The sequence below is a fragment of the Spea bombifrons genome, chromosome 4 (genome assembly GCF_027358695.1).
Source record: "Spea bombifrons isolate aSpeBom1 chromosome 4, aSpeBom1.2.pri, whole genome shotgun sequence".
Classification (NCBI taxonomy): domain Eukaryota; kingdom Metazoa; phylum Chordata; class Amphibia; order Anura; family Pelobatidae; genus Spea; species Spea bombifrons.
This window is the reverse complement of record NC_071090.1, coordinates 50,034,751-50,060,559: the sequence shown is the minus strand read 5'-3', so window position 1 is coordinate 50,060,559 and position 25,809 is coordinate 50,034,751. Positions and strand designations below refer to the sequence as shown.

At 36.8% G+C, this 25,809-nt stretch overlaps 1 protein-coding gene across 1 annotated transcript in view; it reads right to left on the bottom strand.

Annotated features, from left to right (window-relative positions):
• Positions 1–16,436: 16,436 nt before the first annotated feature.
• SLC38A4 (solute carrier family 38 member 4) overlaps positions 16,437–25,809 on the bottom strand; it is a 38,852-nt gene continuing 29,479 nt past the window's right edge. Inside the window, exons 11-16 of the mRNA XM_053462252.1 lie at positions 25,631–25,710; positions 25,206–25,306; positions 24,259–24,383; positions 20,340–20,484; positions 19,714–19,811; positions 16,437–17,771 (exon numbers count right to left, since the gene is read on the bottom strand). Coding sequence (XP_053318227.1) covers positions 17,670–17,771; positions 19,714–19,811; positions 20,340–20,484; positions 24,259–24,383; positions 25,206–25,306; positions 25,631–25,710 — 651 coding nt within the window. The 3' untranslated portion in view covers positions 16,437–17,669. The remainder of the gene's footprint in view (positions 17,772–19,713; positions 19,812–20,339; positions 20,485–24,258; positions 24,384–25,205; positions 25,307–25,630; positions 25,711–25,809) is intronic.

The window sequence follows — 25,809 nt, the reverse complement described above, 5'->3', positions numbered from 1 at the left end:
TTACTTTTGAGATTCATGAAACTGATTTCCATGAAACATAATTTCATAAAATATTTAAGAGTTGAATTAGCAATAAGAGATCAGATCCATAATTTTAAACAATCTGACAATGTGAGATTCTGTAACGAAGATTGAAGGGTAAAGAAAAACAGTAGAATACTATGGAGAGCGATGCAATTGATACTATGACTGGTTACAATAAGCGTAATACACACAATCTGAAATAATAAAATGTAACATTAATTGTATGTGCATTGCGGTACCGTTGCTTTTAGAATTTATTACTTGTTATATTTGATACAAACTTGAAGGTCATTGACATTCCAAAATGTTACTTTATGAACCCGGCAAAGGCATGTGTAGTTAGCAGTAGACAAATTGATGTGTGTCTTCTATATAATGCCTGTACTGTTCTGTAAACTGTTTTCCTAATCATCCAGATTCCCAAGGAGATTTAATATGTTATAGGAAGAATAGAGATATTCCTTTACAGGTATATTATTTCACGGTGACAATAAATATTTACCTAATTAAATATTTGGGACGTTGAGCTCCTATCCTAATGTATGCATGTGTATTGTAATATTGGATTAAATTATGAACCTTCTCTATCTGTTTATTTTTTTTTTACTGTATGGTAAGTATACAACCAATGGCATCAGTTACAATACTATATGCTATACCCACTATACTCCTTTCTACATATGTCACACTACTGTTAATTTTCTCACACCACCATCATTGTTTACATGTAGCTATTAAAGTCACACAAACTGACTACTTGTTCTGGAATTTAGACACTTACTTTTTGGAAGTTTGGAGCTTCAATGACAAATTGGCCATTTCTAATTTGCCTGATCAAAGGGTTGTCAGATATGTCAAGTGTCAGAGTCAAAATGAAGATGACATTTAATAAATACTCACAAAATGAGGTTATAAATCTAGCTTAAACCGAATGTTGTCAGACATCCTAAAGTAATTTCCAAATTGCTACACTAGTGCCACTGGTGCTAATTAACAGTTATCTAAATTTGTAAGTTATGGTAGAAAAATTCTTTATACAACACTTGAAAAAACTTTTGACAAACATTGGAAGGAACTCCACCCAAACAAGAGACTATACAAGTCTGTTTACAAGACAAGGATCATGGGGCTATGAGATGCCAATGTTTTGCCAATGTTTTGGGTATTTTTCATGGAATGGCAAGTTGCTAGCAAATATGGGCTGGTTCTTTGGGTGGTCAATATGTTGGCAGGTTTTAGATTTGGATGCTAAAGTTTAATGAAAAGCCAGCACCATATGGAACATACAGCACACACTGGTTCTGGCTGTATTCACTGGAAGAGGCCAAGACAAATTGTAATATTTTTCTTCCTTTTTCTTAATGAATTGATGAACATGACACTGTTTCCACCATCTGGAATATTTTGAGAGATGAACATTAAATTTAAAAGAAACATTATCTGTTCAGAAAAATATTCTACATAATTAAATATAGGGTAGAAAGGCAACAATTTGGCAACATTCTTTTTTCTTCACGGTTCTAAAAAATATGTAATGTAATTGACATCAGAGAATGCACAAAACTGGTTTATGTAAATAGATAATATATGTTTACATTGTATATTTCTAGCCACATGAAATAAAAGTGGTTATATTCTATAAATTAAATCAGAGTCACAGTTTATATATTTCTGCTTTAGAGTTACTGCTTACTAGCTTGAGGACATTATAGCTATTCTTTAAAACATATGGTCTGTGTTTTGCTTATGGTTAGAGTGCTGAACTCAGATCTTTTCTGGTTGTAATTAAACATATTCAGTGTTGCAAAAGAAGGCAAATCACACAAGAAATGACAAGTACAGTCTGCAAAAATAAAAAGCCGACATTTCTAAAATACAAAGAACTCAAGCATGTGCATTCATACACACAGCCTATGTCCTTTTGATTTCATCCATGCACAATGATTTTAATGACAAAGTCAGACAGACGATCCTGCAGCCCAATGCCAGCTGTCCTAGCATACCTATTAAGACTTGCGGATCTTATGGTGCCAGCCTTAGAGAAGTGGCACTGCCAAGAAAGTCAATTTCTGCATGATAATGGAAAATTACATAACTACAAAAATATTAAATAGTGGCATGCTTACAACAAATCTGGAGTTTTGCAAATATAAAACCAGCGAGAGTTACATACAAAAAGAAATTCTAGTATAAAAAGAGAAATCAGGTGAAAAACCTGCGAGGACATGACATCAGTTCATATGGTGATTTCAACAGGATTGTTCTTTATACATAACAAATCAAAATAACAGCTCTAAAAATGGGAAAGAAATGTCACATGGTGGAGATTTCCTATACTTTAGGAAAAAACACTTTACTTGTAATCTAAATATCAAATGCCCAATGAGCTACTGGTCCCTCGCCTAATTATTAATTACATAAAAAATGAATACTTAAAACAGTGGAATGATTTGCATTAAGTGCCTAGGTTCATTTATGTTTCTAGTATTTTTAATCTATTAGGGACTATCAATAAACAAAATTATATTCTCCCATGTATTTCTGATAAAGGTGCTGTTCCACTTGGATAAATGACTAAACACTCTGGTATGTTAAAGGGACAATTCAGCCAACATATGCACTTTAATGCACATACCTATATGGTCTCTTTACATTTTCATTTGGTACCCCTTGCAAATGTATGGAGGGATTCTGCAACATCTTTCAGTGGCAATGTCTTCAATGGAGCACTTCCCTGCTACTTTCTAATTGGCTGCTTCAAACAGCCAATAGTGGAATAAAATGGGATCAAAATGTGTGTGCATGTGTTGCAGGTTTTCCTGATTTTTTTTTTTAGAGGTTAAAGAATGAATATTAAAGTACTTAAAAAGTGTGGCTGCATAAGACGCTAAAGTGTCCATTTATGCAGGTAAACTTTAGCAAATATATAACTTTGTTGTCTCCTTTTATGGTTTAATCCCATCAAAACATATTTTTAAAACATATCAGGGTGGGCAATGTGTCAAAAAAGTGTTCTTGTTCTGAATGGGACAAACTAATATTTATGTTAATAATAATAATTAACATAATGAATATTTTGATATTCAACAGTATTATGAATTATGTTTCCAATGCCGCATTTAGTCAGAAAACTTGTTAAATTCAGGTTAAACAGCACCTTTTATCATTGTTTTATGTATTCTGCTTATGTATTATTTTTAATGAAGAGATTTCAAGAAATCTTGTTTGATTCTCTATGAGGAGAACCTTGCAAAGAAAACACATTTTTAATAAGAGGTCTTTTGCCACACATGCAGAACTGCTAATGTTGTCTTGGCAGCAAGTTCACATAACAGAACCCAAAAACAAGAAAATGAATGTTATGTAATGATTTAATATGCATTCTACTCTGCAGTTTAGAAAAAGTATTTGGCAAAACGTGCTGTGTGATGCATTGTCATGTCTAGATGAAATATTTGCATGGGTAGCTGTGAATGAGGGATGCTGTAATTTAGCCTGCAGTACAGATAATTTAGCCTGCCTAATACGATTTGGTGAAGGATTTTAAGCAAAAAAACCCTAAACGAATAGTTTACTAGTCTACATTTTTATATTCATTAAATAACCACCAGGAAGCTGTATTGTATACCCAATATTATCTGCCAGGTGCTCCTGCTGAATTACAGCCCCTATTACTATCAGCCAGTCACTGTGCATATGAGCACACACATATTTCTAGATGTTGATGGGAAAGTAAGCTTTGTGGCCAAAAAATATAAAACTCGCAATAGTTTAAAAATAATAATAATAGAAGAAAAAAAAGTTTTATTCAAGGGATCATGATTTGTCCCATGCTTAGATCTTACCAATTTAATTTGCACTATAATTATGAAAGTGTGGATCTGCCAAAAATAATCTGTTACATGTGACTGTTATGAGAAAAGCAATGTTTGTAGCTTTTAGGTTCTGGTTTCGCACACTGATAACTGTGAGAGAAATGTTTGGATTTCTAGGGCACAGAGTATACAGACAAAAAAAAAATGGTACGGTGCGCATTGAGGGAGTAGTGTGCAGTGTTGGTAAAATATGGAACGAACAATAAAGGTAACCCAGTAAAAGGTTAAAGAAATATTAAGAAATGGGAAAAATCAGTTTTTAAAAAACTCACTTTAGTAATATTATTTTGGAACTATTCAACACAATATAATAGGCTTAAATGCTGCCCCATTTAGTTTTGATCCATCAATTAAGAACTGAATAAAAAAACATATAATAATAATACTAATATTAATAATAATAATAATACATGAAAACTGAAATATTGTGAAAAAAGGCAGTATGAAAATCCAAAAAATCCATTCCACAAACCTCATTTAAAGAAGCCGTTATAATCTTGCTTTTATATGCTCTGAGATATAACAGACTGTACAAAAACTATACTGTTACTTCTACAGTAAAGGAACAGTATCCAATACTAGAAATAAAAACACCTGGCCTTGAGAGATGTTATAAGTCTTTACCAAGACAAATTCATTCCCTTATGTGTTGAGAGCTTACATGCTTTCGGTTGTCAGAGTATTCATCTATTTTCAAGTAGGAACAAGGTTTAGGGAGTTACGTATACAGAGCAATGACGGTGCATCACTTTAAAGAAATGCAGTAATAAACTCTGGTGTTAATATAGTCAGTTATGCTAAACTGTGTAATTCTGTTACCTATGATTTATTTTTTTCACTCTTGTGGATTTTTCCATTAAAGTCTACTTGCCAAATGTTTCCCAGCATCACAAAAGGGTGGATTTTGTGTTCCGATCAGACTTATTCAAACACCCTTTGAATGAGTCAGATAGAATCATATATTTTATAACTTTCATTTCAAAATGCTTATCTTTGGAACATGCTAAATATAGTTGGTGTTTCTACTATTCCATCATCGCCCATTGTGTGACAAATCTGTACCAAACCTTGTTACCGCGAAATTATATTATGTAACATCGTCTTCTTTGGGCCTAACCACCGCAGATAAGAACCATTTGGCCATTTAGTTTGACCGTTTTTCCTGATGTGAAGACACTGACCTAAGTCAGTACTTAGTCTTAGATTCAGGATAGCTTTATGTTTATCCCATGCATGTTTATATCACCTTTATATATTAGCCGCTATCACTTCTAAGGCTGTTACATTTATCCTAAATATAAGGTTATTTATTTATTAAAATGTCCGTTTATTAATCTGCTTGCTGGCATGTTCATTTATCTACCCATGAGCATGTGACCTTTATAAAAATCTATAAAGAAGCTCTGAGAAATCAAATTTGTCTGTGAAATCAAAGTGTCTGTGGCACTGAAATGTGAACATAAAATGTCAGAATTAAATAATCCACAGTTGCAAAAATGACTACAACATATATTTTTCTTAGTTTTTTGTATTTTATTTTAGTTACTAGATATTAGGATGATAAAGAAAAACACTCAAAGGTTGTATATTTTGGTTGATGCCAGACGAGCCCCTGCTGGCGACCAATAGAGTCGCTCGTACAGACTTTTAAAATCCTGGTCCAGCAACTTGGCCGGCAACGTACAAGCGACTTTATTGGTGGTTCATACAGACTTTTAACTGTTGGAGCAGGGATACCAGTGTTCTCTGCCGGCCAAGTTAACCCCTGACGGCGAACCTAGGCTTTTTGGCTCCCGTTATCTACGCAGCACTGCAGAGGTTAACGGGAGCGGAAATCCGTAGGTTCGCCATCAGGAGTTAAAAAGGCCGTGTGAGTGAGCCTATTGGTCGCCTGCAGGCGACCAATAGAGTCGTTTGCACGACCCCTTAACCCGTGACGGCGAACCTACGGATTTCCACTTCCGTCAACCCCCGCGATGCTGCGTAGATAAGGTAGGCTAGATGGGGAAGGGACCAGGGAGATTAATAGACGAAGATGAACACGAACATGAAGATTCTTCGTGTTGTGTGTCTTAGTTTACGTTTTGCCTCCACCATGTTCGAATGTTCGGTATTCGGGCTGAACAACGAAAATGCACCCTTCGTGTTCGTTTTCATGTTCGCCCGAATACGAATGCACAAGTTTACTAAATGCTGTATATGTAGCACAGCCAGTAGCATGAGTAATTTTATGTTGGTTTAAGTTTTGATTTTAGATGTTTACATAAGAAGCCACCCTGTGAAAGTGAAAGCCAATGATGTTTGGTAATAAACAAATCTACCAAATTTAGTGACATATAGTTTATCCTTGAAGTAATGTATTGGGTTATTTTAATCTGCGATGAATATATTAGATGTCACCAGGGCCGGACTGGCCCACCGGGATACCGGGAAATTTCCCGGTGGGCCGGAAGGTCCGTGGGCTGGGCGGCCATGAAGTCAGCCGCTGAGCTGCCCCCCAGGCTGCCCGAAATCTAATCAAAGCGGCCGCTGGGTGCTGATGCGGCCGGCCGGCATCAGCACCCAGCAGCCGTGTGCGATGGCCGTCTAGTGATGGGAGCAGTGTGAGGGGTGAAAGCTCCGCCCCCTCGCACTGACCTTTCACCCCTCACGCTGCTCCCATCACTATGCGGCCATCAGATTGCTGGGAATGTAATCTGAACGGCCGGTGCGTGCTGATGCCGCCCGCCGCCTCTGCTTTAATACTTTTTTTTTTACTTTATATGGCAAGCCGAGCCAGCTTACCATATAAATAAAAAAAAAAAAAAAGTGTTAAAGTAGCTCCGGCCGGCGGCATCAGCACGCACCGGCCGTTCAGATTACATTCCCAGCAATCTGATGGCCGCATAGTGATGGGAGCAGCGTGAGATGGAAGCTCCGCCCCCTCGCACTCAGACTGCTGCAGCACCGGATGTCAGGTAGAGGAGAACAGTGTGCAGCTACCAGGAAGTCAAGAGAAGTAGAAGGTGAGTAAAATAATGCATTTTTTGTACTGTATGTTTTTTGTATTTGTTAAAAACAAAAAAAAATCGGCATGTGTGTGTATGTAAGTGTGTCCCCCTATATGCCACTCTGCCTCCAGAAATGCCTTATACCCCCTATATGCCACTCTGTCCCATGATATGCTTTTTAACCCCCTATATGCCAGAGTTGCACATAGGGGTATAAGGCATTTCTGGATGCAGAGTGACATATAGGGGGTCAAAAGGCATATCTGGAGGCAGAGTGGCATAAAGGGGGTTAAAAGGTATATCATGGGGCAGAGGAGCATATAGGAGGGTATAAAGCATATCGGGGAGGCAGAGTGGCATATAGGGGGCATAAGGCTTTTCTGGAGGCAGAGTGCCCCATGGTATGCCTTTTAACCCCCTTCATGCCACTCTGCCTCTAGAAATGCCTTATACCCACTATATGCCACTCTGTCCCATGATATGCCTTTTAACCCCCTATATGGCAGAGTGGCATATAGGGGGTTAGAAGGCATATCATGGGACAGAGTGGCATATATTATTTTTTATTTAATATGGCAAGCTGGATCGGCTTGCCATATAAAGTAAACAAAAATGTCCCATGATATGCCTTTTAACCTCCTATATGGCAGAGTGGCATATAGGGGTTAGAAGGCATATCATGGGACAGAGTGTCATATAGGAGGGTTGAGGCATATCAGGGAGGCAGAGTGGCATATAGGGGGTATACGGCTTTTCTGGAGGCAGAGTGCCCCATGATATACCTTTTCACCCCCTTTATGCCACTCTGCCTCCAGAAATGCCTTATACCCCCCTATATGCCACTCTGTCCCATGATATGCCTTTTAACCCCCTATATGCCAGAGTGGCATATAGGGGTATAAGGCATTTCTGGATGCAGAGTGACATATAGGGGGTCAACGGCATATCTGGAGGCAGAGGGGCATAAAGGGAGTTAAAAGGGATGTCATGGGGCAGAGGGGCATATAGGAGGGTATAAAGCATATTGGGGAGGCAGAGTGGCATATAGGGGGCATAAGGCTTTTCTGTAGGCAGAGTGCCCCATGATATGCCTTTTAACCCCCTTTATGCCACTCTGCCTCCAGAAATGCCTTATACCCCCCTATATGCCACTCTGTCCCATGATATGCCTTTTAACCCCCTTTATGCCACTCTGCCTCCAGAAATGCCTTATACCCCCCTATATGCCACTCTGTCCCATGATATGCCTTTTAACCCCCTATATGGCAGAGTGGCATATAGGAGGTTAGAAGGCATATCATGGGACAGAGTGGCATATAGGGGGGTATAAGGCATTTCTGGAGGCATATAGGAGGTTAGAAGGCATATCATGGGACAGAGTTGCATATAGGGGTATAAGGCATTTCTGGATGCAGAGTGACATATAGGGGGTCAAAAGGCATATCTGGAGGTGGAGTGGCAAAAAGGGGGTTAAAAGGCATATCACGGGGCAGAGGGGCATATAGGAGGGTTGAGGCATATCAGGGAGGCAGAGTGGCATATGGGGGTATAAGGCATTTCTGGAGGCAGAGTGGCATAGGGAGTAAAAGGCATTTCTGGAGGCAGAGTGGCATATAGGGGATTAAAAGGCATATTATGGGGCAGAGTGGCATATAGGAGGGTATAAAGCATATCAGGGAGGCAGAGTGGCATATAGGGGGGCATAAGGCTTTATAAGGCCTCCATGAATGCCTTATACCCACTATATGCCACTCTGTCCCATGATATGCCTTTTAACCCCCTATATGGCAGAGTGGCATATAGGGGGTTAGAAGGCATATCAGGGGGCAGAGTGGCAAGCCTGGGGGCAGAGGTGCATAACTCGGGGGTAGGTTGTCAAATGAAAGGAAATAAAAACCAAACATGTCTCAATCATAGCTTTTATTAAATATGGAAAAAAATAGTCTACATGAATTAATAAAGAAATAAAAGTTTCTTACCAGAATATCGTGAAGAATAATGCGATCAGTGTTTTGTTCCACTGAATAAAATGGAACTCTTTTTTTTGATCCCATTCTGTGTAATGTATTTCATTTATTAGGGCCTTTTAACACTTTTGCTTTCTGGCATTTTAATACAAATAATGAGATAAAAAGAATGGCACATAGTGTGACTCGGGTGTGTATAAGGGGTGCGTGTGGGTATAAGAGCTTCACCGTGAGATTAACTATATGGGGCTGGTCTCCAAATTTTTCCAGGGCTGCTTTTCAGTCCCAGTCCGGCCCTGGATGTCACTGCATCTTTCTTGCAATATGCATGCAAGTGCTAACACAATTTAAAATTATTGTTTTTATTTCAAGTTAAGCTCATCAAATTTGTTCTTTATTATTACTTCTCTTTATGTATTGTTAAAGCGCAATCTATGAATAAAATTGAACTTTTCCCACTCCATTGTTTGACTCCACATTGGTGAGCAATATAAAGTAACTTCAATGCAGTTCACTTTTATTTACAGTGGAGGCAAACCAAAGTGCACTGTACAGAGCCAAGAACATCTCTTTAAGAAAATGAATGCTGGGTCACGATATCAGTAACCCTGTGAAGAGGGTAAGGCCGTACCTTAATTTTGTTATCACAGCCTATGCATTATCGTCACAAAATAAAGCACTTCAATGTACGGTGCCAATAAATATTATCTGGAATATGCTGAATAGGCTGAATAGAACTTGATGAAAAGTCACTGCATGAGGTAAACATCCATGTTATCTACTGAACTGGATTCTTGAAAATGATTCTCTGTTGAATAATGTTGACATTTTTAACCCTATCTGGCATATACTATATGTATTACATAAATATGACTTAGTTGCTGCATGTTCACTCAACAGGTGATGGGAAGAAAGTCAGAGAATCAACAAATATATCTGGATCTCCTTCAAATTAATCTTTCTTTAAAAATTTTAATGATGCATATAATTTCAGCTTTTAAAATCTTGCTAGCTAGAACTTGGAAAACACAGAGAATTTCTACTCTCTCAGAAATAAAAAGGCAAACAGACCTTCAATTTTTCTGTGAAGGATATTATTATGATAATTATGGTGAAATACACTTATATTGCATATCTGGTCTCCATGGTGTAATTTACTCAACTTTGTACAGCCCCTGTGATTACCAGAGCTCATTAATAATACCCACCTCCTTACATATGTTTATACTGAAGATAAATTGATCTCGCAGAGAAGAATACTATTTACTTATTTATTAATTTACTTTCTATATTCATTTGTTTAATGTATACATAGTATTTATATAGTTTGCTATATTTATATTTTATACATGTATATAAAAGTGATGAATGTTTATTTTCTATTAATTTTAAAATCAATAAACAAAACAAATTAAATGAAAACAATGAAAGGGAAATTGAAAGGGAACTGAAATGTTCTTGGAAAGTATAGTCAAATAAATATACACAATATGGACAGAAGTATTGAGACACCTGACCATTTTACCAACAAGTACATAGACATTAATATGTAGTTGGGCCTCCCTTTGCAACGTTAACAGCTTGCACAAAATTTCTGTGGGAATTGTTGCCCATTCATCCAGTAAAGCATTTGTGAGGTCAGGCACTGGTGTTGGATGAGAAGTCCTGGCTCTAGTTCATCCCAAAGGTGTTCAATGGGGTTCAGGTCAGGGCTCTGTGCGGGCAAGTCAAGTTCTTCAACACTAAACTTATCCATGTCCAGGGGAGGGCTGGCAGCCTAAGGCCTGGGGGGCGAGTCTAGTCAATTGGCCCATTGCACCATCAAAGCGGCTGCGAGCGACATTGAAAGTGGCCGTCGTGCGGCAGTCACTCCACCAGCGCCTAATGAAATTAAAGTGGCCGGCGTGCACACACCGCATGCCTCAGCTCTTCATCACACCCCTTTTAAGACGTGGGAAGAGGAGCTGAGGAATGGCCTCTGAGGAGCTGAGGAATGGCCATTGGGTCTGACAGCCGCATGATGCAGGGGCGTACCTAGAGTATGTGGCACCCCCCACACACACTTTAAAACTGCACAGTTTCTATGGTTAGGCAAACATTGACAGGGGTACAGCATAACTGTTATCATTATATACTTAGGGATTATGCGGTACCACCGTCAATGTGTGCCTATACATTAAGCCAGACACTGACAACCCCTATCACTATATACTAAGCCAAACATTGATGTGGTGTAGGCTTACCACTTTAGTGACTGGCATAGTATATAGTAGGGATGCACCGAAATGAAAATTCTGGACTGAAACTAAAAATTCAGCATTTACTTGGCCAAAACAGAAAAAAACAACAACAAAAAAAAAACTTTAAAATACTTTATTAAAAGTAACACCAAAATTATACAAAAAAAATCAACAACAATATTAACACACACACACACATATATATATATTAATACTGTCATTGAATTATTCTGTCCAATAAAAGTGTTAACACACCGAAGTTGGACCAAAAAATAATTTATAACAGCAATCACACTCCTATCATGCCTAGGCAGCCACTACATGCTGGAATCTGGGCATGAAAGGAATGTGATTACGGACTCCCTATGCCAAGCTATCCCCCAACACTTACACATCCATGCTATCTGAAACCCTCATTCACAAACATTCAGCATAACACCCATCACTCTCACACACTTACATTCAGCATAACACCCATCACTCTCACACACTTACATTCAGCATAACACCCATCACTCTCACACACTTACATTCAGCATAACACCCATCACTCTCACACACTTACATTCGGCATAACACCCATCACTCTCACACACTTACATTCAGCATAACACCCATCACTCTCACACTTACATTCAGCATAACACCCATCACTCTCACACACGTACATTTAGCATAACAACCATCACTCTCACACACTTACATTCAGCATAACACCCATCACTCTCACACACTTACATTCAGCATAACACCCATCACTCTCACACACTTACATTCAGCATAACACCCATCACTCTCACACTTACATTCAGCATAACACCCATCACTCTCACACACTTACATTTAGCATAACACCCATCACTCTCACACACTTACATTCAGCATAACACCCATCACTCTCACACACTTACATTTAGCATAACACCCATCACTCTCACACACTTACATTCAGCATAACACCCATCACTCTCACACACTTACATTTAGCATAACACCCATCACTCTCACACACTTACATTCAGCATAACACCCATCACTCTCACACACGTACATTTAGCATAACACCCATCACTCTCACACACTTACATTCAGCATAACAACCATCACTCTCACACACTTACATTCAGCATAACACCCATCACTCTCACACACTAATCCACTCTCTCCTACCTTTTCTTCTTTCACTCTCACGTTTCCTCTTCCTCCTCTTCTTCTTCTTCTACTTCTTCTTCTTCCTGTCCTTCCGGTGCACTGAGCGCGGAAAATGTTGGGCGTGGCTTCAGTGTTGTTGCCGCGCGCACCGAAACGGGAGGGGGCGGTCCGCCCCGGCTGCCGCTCATCTGAGGGGTGCCACCATGCCGGCACGCCTCCAGAAACTGGAGGCGTGCCGGCATGGTGGCACCCCTCAGATGAGCGGCAGCCGGGGCGGACCGCCCCCCTCCCTCCCCCGCCAGGTACGCATGACGGCCGCATTCAATCCTGCTCGCGGCCGCTTAGTTTTTAACTTTGCGGCCGCAGCCGCATTGAATGTCTGTCTGCCGGTCGTCCGTCCGGCCCACCGGCCCGGATTTAGGGCGGCCTGGGGGGCAATTGCCCCCCTGCCCCCCGGCCCAGCCCGCCCCTGTCCATGTCATTATGGACCTTGCTTTGTGCACAGGGGCACAGTTGTGCTGGAATAGTAAAGGGCCTTCCTCAAACTGTTTCCACAAAGTTGAAAGCATAGTGTTGTTCAAAATGTCTTGATGTGCTCAGGCATTAAGATTTCCATTCACTGGAAGTAATTATCCCTCCTCCATCAAACGTTACAGCTGGTATAATGCAGTCAGACAGGTAACGTTCTCCTGGCATCTACCAAATCGAGACTGCCAAAGAAGTGTCATTTGTCACTCCAAATGTTTCCATTGCTCTAAAATCCAGTGGTGGTGTGCTTTACACCACCTGATCTGATGCTTGGCATTGGACTCGGTGATGTGAGGCTTGCATGCAGGTGCTCAGTCATGGAAACCCATTCTACGAAGATCATGCACAGTTTTTGTCCTAATATTAATGCCAGGGGAAGTTTGGAATTCTTCAGCTATCAGCAGAGCGTTGGTGACTTTTAGATGCCATGCGCCTCAGTACTTGCCGACCCAGCTCTGTGACTTTATATGGTCTTCTGCTTGATGGCTGAGTTGCTGCTGTTCCTAAACGCTTCCACTTTCCAATGATACTACTTACAGTTGAGCGTGGAATATCTAGCAGGGATAACATTTCTGATTTGGCAATTATCCTCAGAATGACCCATTTTTTTTCCACAAATGTTTATAAATGCAGACTGCATGGCTAGGAGCTTGATTATATACACCTGTGGCAATGGGTCTGGTTTAAAAACCTGAATTCAATAATTAAGGGGTGTGTCCCAATACTTTTGTCCATATAGTGTATTTTGTACAATGACCCTTATCTTTGCAAGCCTGTGTGAAGTTGTAGAATGGGGAAGCTAAGTGCAACCTACAGTATATGTATTGTGTCCCTTAATAGATCGGCATGTTAATCATTTTTTTATAAGCACGGTATACGGGTGCCTATGCTTATTTACCCTTATGTTAAGAAGGATTGCTAAATGTTCAGTTTTAGTCAATGGACAATCAGCTAGGTAAAGGTCTGTAAACATATGGGCTGCCCAGTGGCACAAAGAATACAAGAATATTAAAAGATATTAGATATTAAAAGTGACATTTTATTTTGATAACCACACATATAGATGCAAATATATTTTCAAATGTTTATTATCTACAGTAAATATATATATATATCTTGCTATAAAATCATTTTTTTAAACTACATTATTATTTTTTAAACTAAAATATATCACAATATGAATAGGTAAGTAAAATCTTGTACATTAAACAGACCTTTGTATTTACTTTTCTGTGCACTTATCCAAAAAAAACAAGCATTTTTTCATATTAATGTTTCTAAACAAAATACTATTTCTGATCTTTAATGAAAATGTTATCCAAGTCTATGAGATTTAGCTACATTTCAAAATAATAGGATTTTTTTCTTTCTTCACAGCAAATCCACATACATAAAAAAGTCACATTTTGTACCTCATTAAGAGTTATGAGTACTTCGGGACTGAGCATACAGTACATCAACATTGGTACAAAATTACATCTAAGAAGATGAAAGTAATACTAAAACATTTTCTGAGGTAACTTCTAATGACAAATAGCATTTCTAGGGTAGAATTTGAAATATGCAAGTTAAGCAATTAAAATCATTAAAGGTTCAGGGGTGCAATGGATGCTTGGAGCTAAAGATGTAGCTAACCCCCCCCTCCCGCCTTCTTACATTTATGAAACACCTTTTTAAGGGCACAGCTGTATATATTATAGTGAACAAATTAGGATATTTAATTTGTGATGTCAGCATTCAAGGTACATCCTGAATTGTGACTCAATTCAGCCTACAAACCCGGCACTCATCATATTTAGTATAATTGTAACATAACTTTTGCTAATAAACATTTACCAGAGTTAATGTGAGAATATGCCAGATAAGGCTATCTGAACCAATGTAAACATGTCAACTTTGAGTGTCTACATTAAAAACTATAGTCCTACTAACAAAGTGTCTATGCACATTATATATTTTTGTTTGAATATTATTTAAAAAGAACAATGAAAAATATATAGTTCATTTAGACACATAGTAGTAATACTGGGAAAAGTGAAGCCTGAACAGCAATGTTCATAATTCAATATAAACACTGCTTATTAGTCCAATTTAGCATCACTATGAATATTTAATCCTACTGTATGTGTTACCTGTAGAATCTATTGCAGACTTATGCCATAGCCTTAGGGTTTTCGTATTACAATATTATAGATATAATGTGTTACCAATAGCATTAGAAGTATTATATTTTCTTTTAAGAGCCAACATGTTCTGCAGTTCTGTGAAATACACCCTATTAATGTTACTTGGAGTTTAATATAAAACATGATTACCCCCAAAAATTATACAGAAACTATTAAAAGTGTAATATGAAATGAAATACATAGATTTACATATATACACAGAAGTAGGTTGGCTAGGGATGTGATCCTCTGCTCTTCCACAGACATATTGGAAAGAAACTCATGGAGAATGCTTCCCAGATGCTGGGAAAGACCTGTAACCTCTGTGTCTCTCATAACATGTGGAAACTTGCGTTATCTGCATACTTCTTTTAACATAAAGTGTGTTGCTAACAGAAATTTGAAAAACAGAAAAAAAGTTAATTCAAAAGTTATCTACACAAAAATGTTCCCGTACCTAATATGTGTTATAAACAATACTTGTATATACAGACAATAGTCTATCTACCCACAACCCTTCCTATCTGTTTGGGCTATTCTGGAAGACAAAATCATTTAAAAAAATTAAAACAGCAGGGATATTTAAAAATAATATCTGAGCACCATTTAGTACATAACTATTCATTAAACATTATTTTAAAAAAGTTTTTTTTGGGGATGAGAAAGATTATCAGAGGGTGAGCCGCCATGATGTCTTAGTTCCAAAGAGATCCATTATTTTAAATTTAATAAACAGTGCTTAAACATTTAATGTGTAAAAAGTATAGCAAGCAGGGAGCAAGCTGTACTCAAGTAACTTAGTAGCTTAAACTCTGTTCGGCTCAATCACAACTCATTTCCCTTCAGACTGACCTCAAATTGTAATACTTCCAAGAATTAACTAAACTCCTGCACTGTCTCTTCTTAATGAAATGAGCATGTGACTCTGTGACACAAATAAATATTAATGTCACTTGGATAGGAAGTCCTTTAGTTTCATGTCTTTCGATAGTATCTGAAATAGAAACCAGTTTCCTAAAAAGCTACCATGTGGGGTTGCATGTGATCCAAAAAATTGAGGTGCAGAAAACTGAACAGGTGTGTGTCTAACAGGCATTCTAAAAGTATACAGTCTAGGATTGCCCTTTGCTGGTACAGCTCAAAGATACATATTTCAACAACATGCTTGAATACAGTTATGATTCTTTTCTATCTCTTTAACTTAGGAGGAACAGCACAACACAGAGGGTATGGCATTAAACCCAACAAGGTATCATGTGTCAAGTGACCTGACTGGAATGAGCTGCGTTTGGACCAACACGAGTCATCTGTGATGACAATTCTCAGTCTGTTTACCAACTCTGGCAACTCAGATCCCATCTGTAAACTCTGTGTTTAATGTACATCTTCAATACAGATGTATTTTACATTATATATATATATATATATGTATATATATATATATATACACAGCAGTCATACACTTACTCAGAGCATTATATTATTTTTTGACTACTTGACTACTTGCCAAAGCACATGCGCCAATTCAAATCTGATCTTAGTGCTTTAGTGTAAACAACAGAAAGTTAAGTTCCACAGAGAGAATGTATAGGTCATTCAATGCATAGAGGCTGGGCACAAAGTTTTTTGGCAAAACAATAAACATATAAACACATAATCAGCAATAGATAAAACTAAACGTGGACTTCTCTTGAATTGTTTTTCTACTCGCACAAAACCATTCATCATCTTAAGGAACAGTGTGAAGACAACACTTGTTTAACATAACTATACCACTAAACATCATTAATCCAGAAGATAGTTGCTGTGCACATTGTAAGGTGATATGGTGCAATCCCTGCACGGGAGGCCCTTTTCTCTGTGTTCTACATGCAGTTCCATAAACAACCACAGGGTGTGCTGAGTCTTTTGGCAGCAATTATGCTCTGATTGCATCCTTTCATCGCTCTGTTTAAGTTCGTATAAAGCAGAACTTCTTTGTGGCATTGTTACCCTTGTTACCATAAGCGAAATGCTGTGGGCCACTATATTATGGGGCTTTTCACGCAGGTTAAAGGTGCCAGACCTCCCTTTAATCTATGCTACCTAACACTATCTCTAAGCTTAATTAATATTGCCCTAAACTATTTTACAGACGATGCACAATTTCAATGTCATTTTATAAGCAGAGCAGCAATTCAATACATAATACATGTAATAAACCAGGGAGCAATTCCAAGATGGCTTCCTGTGACATACTGCTAGGGTATATTGCAAAGACATGAGAACATGGATTTGCAGCCCCAACATTGTAATAAAACTTATATATCTCTGTAACCACACAACTTGGGGTGCTACAGTCAAATGACTTATTTAGGTGTGTATGTTTCATAAACATTTAACCCCTTCCAACAAAGTAATTGCTGTAGATACATGCAGTGCATACTAACTATACGACATATGACAGTGCAGTCATTGTCCATTAAAACTAAGATTACTTTTTTCATTTCATTTGTACCACACAACTCCAGAGGCTTACACCATTCTAACATATCCAGTTATTTCTTTTTTTTACATTTTTCAATATATAAATAGCAAAATCCTTATATAAAAAAGTTTGTGTGTTCCATGTTGGTACCAGCAACAGTCTTTGGATTGCTTTAATATCCATTGAGGAACTATCTTCCACTTGTCTTCACTGATATCCAGCCATAACCACAAGGAAAGTATCCAATGCCAGTCGGATGGGTTAGTGACGTTTGGAGGATGGTGGGTTGTGAACCCAGTCAGATATAATAAGTGACATACTTCCAATCATAAAGATGATACCAACAATAAGGAAAATCAAGGCCTGTAAGATATAAAATAAGAAACCTAATTATAAATTAACCAATTATATTGTCACACACACTTTTTTATCGCATGCCTTAATATAACCACTTTAATATATTCTTTGCTGCCCTTTTTCTAAGACCATAGAACAATCCCATAATTTTATTTCAAGCAGATTTTTGTCACACTGGATCGAGATGCATTACATATGAGATGCATATATGTGAACTCTGAGTTTGCCTGTTAATCTGGTTTTTGCACCAGATTCTCAGGGTCACACAGTCTGGAGCTGCCTTCGCGAGGGCCACTAGTAAAGCCATTTGGTTAACACATTTGCTTACCATAACACCAACATCGCATTTGTACATAAATGAACAACAGCATTTTAAAAATGTTAAGTCTGAACCAGAAAGAACATAGGTAAAATAACCCCGCCATCTTCATAATCTATGTGCTAATTAGTTGCTAGAGTGCAGAGAACAGTGACCCCTGGTGTCACTGAGTGCTTATTGCATGATTGTGACTCATTTGACGCATTATATAGCAGTGAGTAATCAGCGCCCTGTTGAAAGTAGCATTCTATGTTCTAACCTGCTTATGCCTGTCCCACATACCCAAAGAATGTTCTCAAAAGAGTAATGGCATTTGAAAAACGTAAAAGAACACCATAACGTACATATAAATAACATAATTGTATTGACTATGAGGTAAAATATTTTGAAATAAACACAATTTAATTCTAAAATATGCTTGTTAAGAAAATATATTTCTATATTCCCTTTTCTTATGAGTAAAGATAGGGTAGTTGCATTATTTATTGAGGGTATGCTAGGTAGAAAGACCTCGTGTATGGTACCTATGGGAACCCCTTAATGTAACTTTTATTGGAGAAGTTAACTTACAGGGTACCTGTAATGTCACAGTGATCCCTGCATCTTTTTCTATGTTAGCTCAATAAAAGGTATCACCTACCAGTGAAGACCGCATCTATAGAAAGAGGAAAAGCTCCCTCTTGTGTATGAATAATGTACTGCACACTTCAGTTAATAGAATTATTTTCAACTAGGCAAGCAACACACTGCATTGAAGCATGCATCTGTGTCAAATGTGTCTGCATGTTTAGCTAATGTATTGTGTTACACAAAACACAGTCCTTTTTGGGAGTATTTTTTTCATTCCAGTGTTACGTTATGAAAGGCTGGTTTTTCCTCTTATTTATTGGATGTCAGGGTGCTAAAAGAACCTTAAAATAATTATAGGCAGCACATAAGCCCTATAAAACAAGGCATAAGGAAGTAATCAAAATGAATGTGAAATCTAGCAGCTAGAGTAATAAGGGTGCACAAAAACCTACTGCAAGAAAATACATAAAAAGGATAATACAATGACACATAAAACCTTTGAAAAATCCTTATAGTGCTATTTAAAGTATTGCATTTACAGAAAAGACTTGTAATCCACAAGTGTGGGTACTATGTACAAAAGTACTGTACCTTACCACAAGCAAAGATAAGCAAGTAGTCAAATGGTAATAACCATTGCAATAGAAACAAACATAATAAAGAACAATAAACACATTGTATAATGCAGTATTATACAATAAACACATTGTATAATACTGTATAAAAAGTGACTATAAAAATAATAATGGACAGACTGACAAGAAAGGCTCCAATAGTGATGGCTGTGAGCACTGCCTTATGTCTGGCCCAAGGTAAATACATCACTGTGTGGACACGTCAAACAACATCTATGCATATTCTAAACATATAAAACTTAAGCTAGTTATTTAATATAACCTGCAGATTTACATATGATTCATGATCTAATTTTTGAGAACTGAAAACCCTGAAATGAACATTAGATATTATTAAAAAACATATGGGTTTTAGAAATAAGGCATAAACATTTCAAACAGAAAATACTTTATATTTAATTGAACAGTATGAAAATAAACCAACCCCAATTTTCTGTGGTGACCGAAGAGGCTCCTTTTTCACTATTCGTAGATAAAATGCAGCTGGAAGAATAAATATCAGCATGGTTGCCGCCGATGCACCTTTGTGTAAACAGAGATATGTACAATTAGAACTTTCATGGACATACAAGGTCCACAAGAGATTACCACACTTATCCCCCACAATCATGGCCATTAGGTTTGCAACGAGATGAAATGCACTGTTTCAGGGCTGTACTAAAATCTGTGCTAACTTTTTTTTTGTTAAAACAGGCATCTTTAAGGTACAAAGAAAGTCTATGCAATTGCACTACTTATAACATCAGCGACATATACAAATTTCAGGATATCCTGCACTTTAAGAAAAGAAGTGAATTACAGATTCTGCTTCTGTGCCATTGATTGACTGTCACCTAGAAGAAATTTGACATTGTGTAGGACTTAAGCATATACAACCTTTTTAGAGCTGTAGTTCGGTTGGCTCTTCGGTTGTCTACCCTAATAGTATGTCATTCTGTTGACACTGATCACCTTTAACAACTCTCTCCAATAAAATAAATTAAAACTAAGATATACAACACAGTTTAATTGATGTAGTCCACATGGAAATAACAGATCATAATAACATACCAATAAATCCAAAGATATCTTTAATGGTGGGCACAAATATCACAAGTGTGTTATTTAGAGCCAGGAGTATAAGCGCTATGAGAAAATGTCTTAGCAAACTGAATGGTCTTCCAGGAAATATTAATGTAGTGATGGAAGTCCGAATCTGTAAAAACGAAAGAAAAATATAAAGATATGACACATGTAAAATAAACAATGTATTTGCATGTAAATAAAGCATTAAACTAATAATACTATGTGTATAAATTTGGTGGGAAGCAGAATGATACAACAATTTGAGTTTAAATGTACTCATAGTGGTACAGACAAAACTCGTTTCATGTCACTCCTTTTATTATATATATATATATATATATATATATATATATATATATATATATATATATATATTCAGAGACAGACAGACCATATTAGCTATATTTATAACATTTCCACACAGAATCATTTGTCACACATACTGATTTTTTTTTTAAATAGAATCAGTGATTTCCCAAGCATTTAATATATCTATTATGTTATTATGTATGTTAAAATACAGATAACAATATAATCTGGTAAGAACTAATTCATTAAAATTTTCTGTATTTTCTGAGATCTAAACATCAGGCTAAAATAAAAATGTACATTTTATGAAATCTAATAAACAGTTTGAATTAATAGTACAAGACCTTTGAATCATGTTAGCCATCTCTCGTACCTAATAGTTTTTCATTTATTGATACACAGGCATTTTAGAGGATATCATTAATTATTATTTATATATTATATATTATATACTATTATTTATATAGCGCCAACAATTTATACAGCACTTCTATACATTTATAGGGTACTGAGTATATTAGAGTATATTAATAAAGAGTCCATAGTTATTGGACAAAGCCTTTTCGGCACTATTTTGCATGTGTACACACAATTATGTTGATGTAGTGAATTACAGGAATTTAGTTTGTGTACAGGATGTTCAGAGCTAAATTTAAAGATTTCTCTGCACCAACTGCATTCAAGTCTTACAAGGAAGTAGGTGAAAGTTCATAGCTGTAAGATTATATGACAGAGCTTCAAATTATATGGGCATGGCCAGCCCTGAATGGACCTGAAACCTAAAGTAACTTTTAATTATAAAAAAATATGATGTAAACTATAGCTAGTTAAGTCACCAGTTTGTATAACTTACATTTTTTGTTTTGCTTTTTTCATTGTTATTCTGCTAGGCTTCTTGAAGCTTGTGCTGCCACCCTATATATTCTAGCAGGCATCCATGCCAATAGCTCAGCACTGAATCTAGCTTCAAGGTTATAGTTGCCCACAGCCCTAGGTTTTCTGGTCCTGATAACTTGGCTTTAGGGGAAGAGAGGCAGTATGGCTTCCAAATTGACTTTTTTTAGGAACACATATACATTTCATCGATGAGCACTTGTTAACCCCTTAATGACAAAGCCCGTACATGTCCGGGGTCAAAATGCATTGTTTTCAATGAGTTTAGGGACCGCCCATTGTCCTTAAGGGGTTAAAGTGCAGTCTTCCATTATGTGAGGGTGTACAAACTCTCAGAATGGAATTGTTGTATGTGTCCTTCAAAAAATGGCTAATATGGTAACCCTAAATTGGTATTACATTTGGTCAAAGTCATGCATGATGTCATATCTGCTCCTATGTTTCAGACTGGGACCAGTAACTGGAGGAAAAAGCACTGAAGTCAGCCAGCTGCCCCAGGGTGAATTAATACAATGGCAGAAATCAGTTAAACATCTTATTATTAACCAATACCATTAAGGGTAATTTGCTGCCTTATCACATATTTTCAGGGTAATATTTAGCTAAAACAAGCAGATCATAAATCATTATCACAAATAAGGACTTCAGTGTGCCGTGCTAGTTCCTGTAAATACAGATTGAGTTCATAACATTGAATGTGCTTGACCACCTGTTTTCTTTTTACCTCTGCTGTGTTTTGGCCCTAATACCTAGTTTTCTGTAGAGGCTAATAGGACAAAGTACAAACAGACCATAACTAAGCAATGAAATACATGCTATACACACATACGCATGGATTCATGAACTAGGCAGACATAGCATGAGAAAGAGGGAGGTGATGGAATGCACATTTGACGTGAAACGTTCTGGCCAGAGGCCTGTTGGATGTTCATCACTAGTTGCTGATAAAATGTGGATCCTTAGCCAGAAGTACAGGTAAAACATGTTTCATTAGCTACTGAAACTGGTTACAACTTGAACTAGATATATTTTGCTCTCCTTGAGGGCATAACAACATCTTTAAAATAATGTACCTTTACATTAGATATATTGCTCGAATTCAGAACTCTGTTGGAGATGTTTAAAAGATAAAGGCCATGTATATATATATATATATATATATATATATATATATATACTGCATATATGGTGGGATTGTTTGTTGTTAGCGCCCCTGAAAAATCAACTGAAAAATTGACTCCTTCGAATGTTGAATATAAGGGAGGAGATCACACTTGAAGCCATCTTATTTAATATCAACCTCCCATCAGTAAATAAACTACAAAAATGTTAAATGTCACAATTATTAATAATAGCAATTAAAATTTGCATAGCGTGAAAATGGAAATTAACTGAAAATATCCCCTGGGATGAGGTAGCCACGCAATTTGAACATCAAAAGACGATGGAACTAGGTTTTTACCAGTTGAGAGACCAATCTAACTTATACGAACAAATTTGGGAGCCCTGGAAAAATATTTGTTAACCAACTGGTGATAAACCCCCCCATGGGAATCCTATTGCCACTGACTCGACCCATGCCCCTAGGATAGTAAATGAAGAATGAATAGAGAATGAATGATGTAATTAGTTTAACAATAACTATATGATTACATGATCTCTTCTTTGTATGATTATACAATTTGTGATAAGAAACCATAATATTTATGGAAATATTTGTATTTTTATGGATAAAATGTAATAAAATTAAATTTAAAAAAGTGGCATCAAATAGAAAATGCCACAGACAAATGTGAATACACTATAGTGGATTGAGTAAAATGTGACCTGTGAATATTATATTTATGTTGTCTAAAAAAAATTGGGAGCTGTGGATCTTTCTGGACTAACTAAGTTCTGAATTTCAAGACATTTGTAACACTGGTGTCAACAGTATTATATTTATAGTTTATGAAAGACAATCTTGTAACAAGCTTCCAGCTGCCTTACATCTTCATGGCAATAGTTGAAAGCTCTGTCTGCACAGCCTAATTATTATACATTTAAGTCATTATTGAATATTAATGTAACCACAAGCATGAAATATCACAAAGTGCACCAACACGGCCAAATTGCCCATTTTGCTTGAATTGCTGAATATGATACCAATTATAAATTGTTATTATATAAAAGTTTGAAATTAGGGCACCGGAGTAGATTGGCGGCATGTGTACAGGAAAAGAAATACGGAGCACAAGCACTATCATAGCCTACAATTAAATGTGTGTGGACATGAAACATATAAGTTGTCATGGAATTAAATGGTTTACAGCTGCGGCATCCATTTATTAAATACTGGCAGTGGGGTTTCCGGCTAGGGAGAGGAGACCCATGTTTGTGCTCTGAATTTTTTTTCTTCCACTGCTAAGTAGTTCTCTCCATGACAATACATTAAAAATAAAAATGACTTTGCAGAAAAAGGAATGGAAAATAGATTCAACATAAAGGCCATATAAGATGTTTTGTATGCAGTGAACACATTAGCAACATGCAGGGCAGCAGCTAAGGGGGTAAATTATGCAGCTATTCCAGGCTTCAAGCTGCAGGGGGCACTGCAGTGATATCTATTTTATGTCATATACATCAGTGCCTGTACTGATGATTACCGGGGAAAAAATATCAAAATAATAGCTTGTCTAGATTACCAAAAAAATCTACTTACTGGAAATAATACAATGGGGACGGTTAAGGTTACAGCGACCAGCACTGCTAAGCGGACACAAAGCAGAAGCGTATCAAAGGTATACACTTTTGTGTAAGTGTGAAGCAATTCATCTTTAACTTCTCCTGCAAGAAAAGGAAACAATGTTATCAGTGTATTCTATTCTATTTCTCACTAGTCCTAATTTGTACATTTTTTGTGGAGGCCTAAGCTCCCAGCTCTCCCAGCTGCGCTAATTATAGTACAGCAAAGATATCTCTGATCTTTAATAATACCACTATGGGGAAGCACCCACTGCAAGGTTAATGTGAAAGGGCCCAGGAACCGATAGTGTACAGAATGATCTACTTGGTCATCCATTGAGTAGCACCAATAACACACTGCCAAGGATTCATTACTGGGGCTTTTGTGCTACAGCCACAGTGAATTGGTTCAATATACTTCTTTTATTAGACTATGCAGAACTAGGGTGGCTGCTTATGACATCTACGGTTCCCAGGAGTAGGGGCACAGATTAATTCTATCTGTTGTACAATACAACAATTTAAGTTGGAGAATCTTTTGTAAACTTTTTTTTTTTTTTTTTTTTTATAGTGCTTTCTATTCATTTCTCCTTGTAAATGTACCCAAGACAGTCAAATGTTTGTCTACAAAAAATATTTTTTTTGGCATAGCACTGGGCCACTTTACCACCATGCTCAAAATGTGCTGCCCATTCTACCTTACACATAATCTAATCAACATTATCGTAATTGTTACGCTTTATCATATATTGCAGAATTTTCACCGTCAGTGATACTTTGTTTAAAATCCAAATTCAAAATGAGATGTAAACAACAAATTTAAAGATACACTCTAAACAGCTGAATTATTTTTTTTCTCCAGAAAATATTGTTACGCATATAGAACAGCAATAAATATTTTGCAGAACATAATAACATTCTCACCATAAAATGTAAGATAACCAAAAAGAGCAGAAAAGAGATACATTGCCAGCATTGCAGCTATCGACACATTAGAAACATTCTGCATCTTCTTCCGAGATCGGCTGCAAAATGCATATTAAAAGCGTGCGTTACAATCCAGGCATCTTTTGTCAACATAATTAAATGTATATAGTCCTATTACTATATATATATATATATATATATATATATATATATATATATATACACACACACACACTGTATACATGCTATAAGACCAGTATTATTTATTTGCAATCAAAATTACTTACATCAGAAAAGATGAGGACAACAAAAAATAGTTTAAATATTTTCTAGAAAACAAATCTATGACTAAATCAGTTATTGTCCATTTGAATAGCATGCAATATATGAGCCTTTAGAAGTGTTTATATTTTAAGTCATACCTTTTAAGTTCACTGTAGATTGGCAAAACTTCTGGGTGACACACAAAAGCAAAGGCCAAAATTGGAATAGCATAAGCTGTCTGAAATGTGCAAAAATATGGTTTAGTTAATGTATTAGACAAACTGATGGAAAATGTAGGTAGATTAAATAAAGCAGTGTTTTTCATTTATTCCAATTA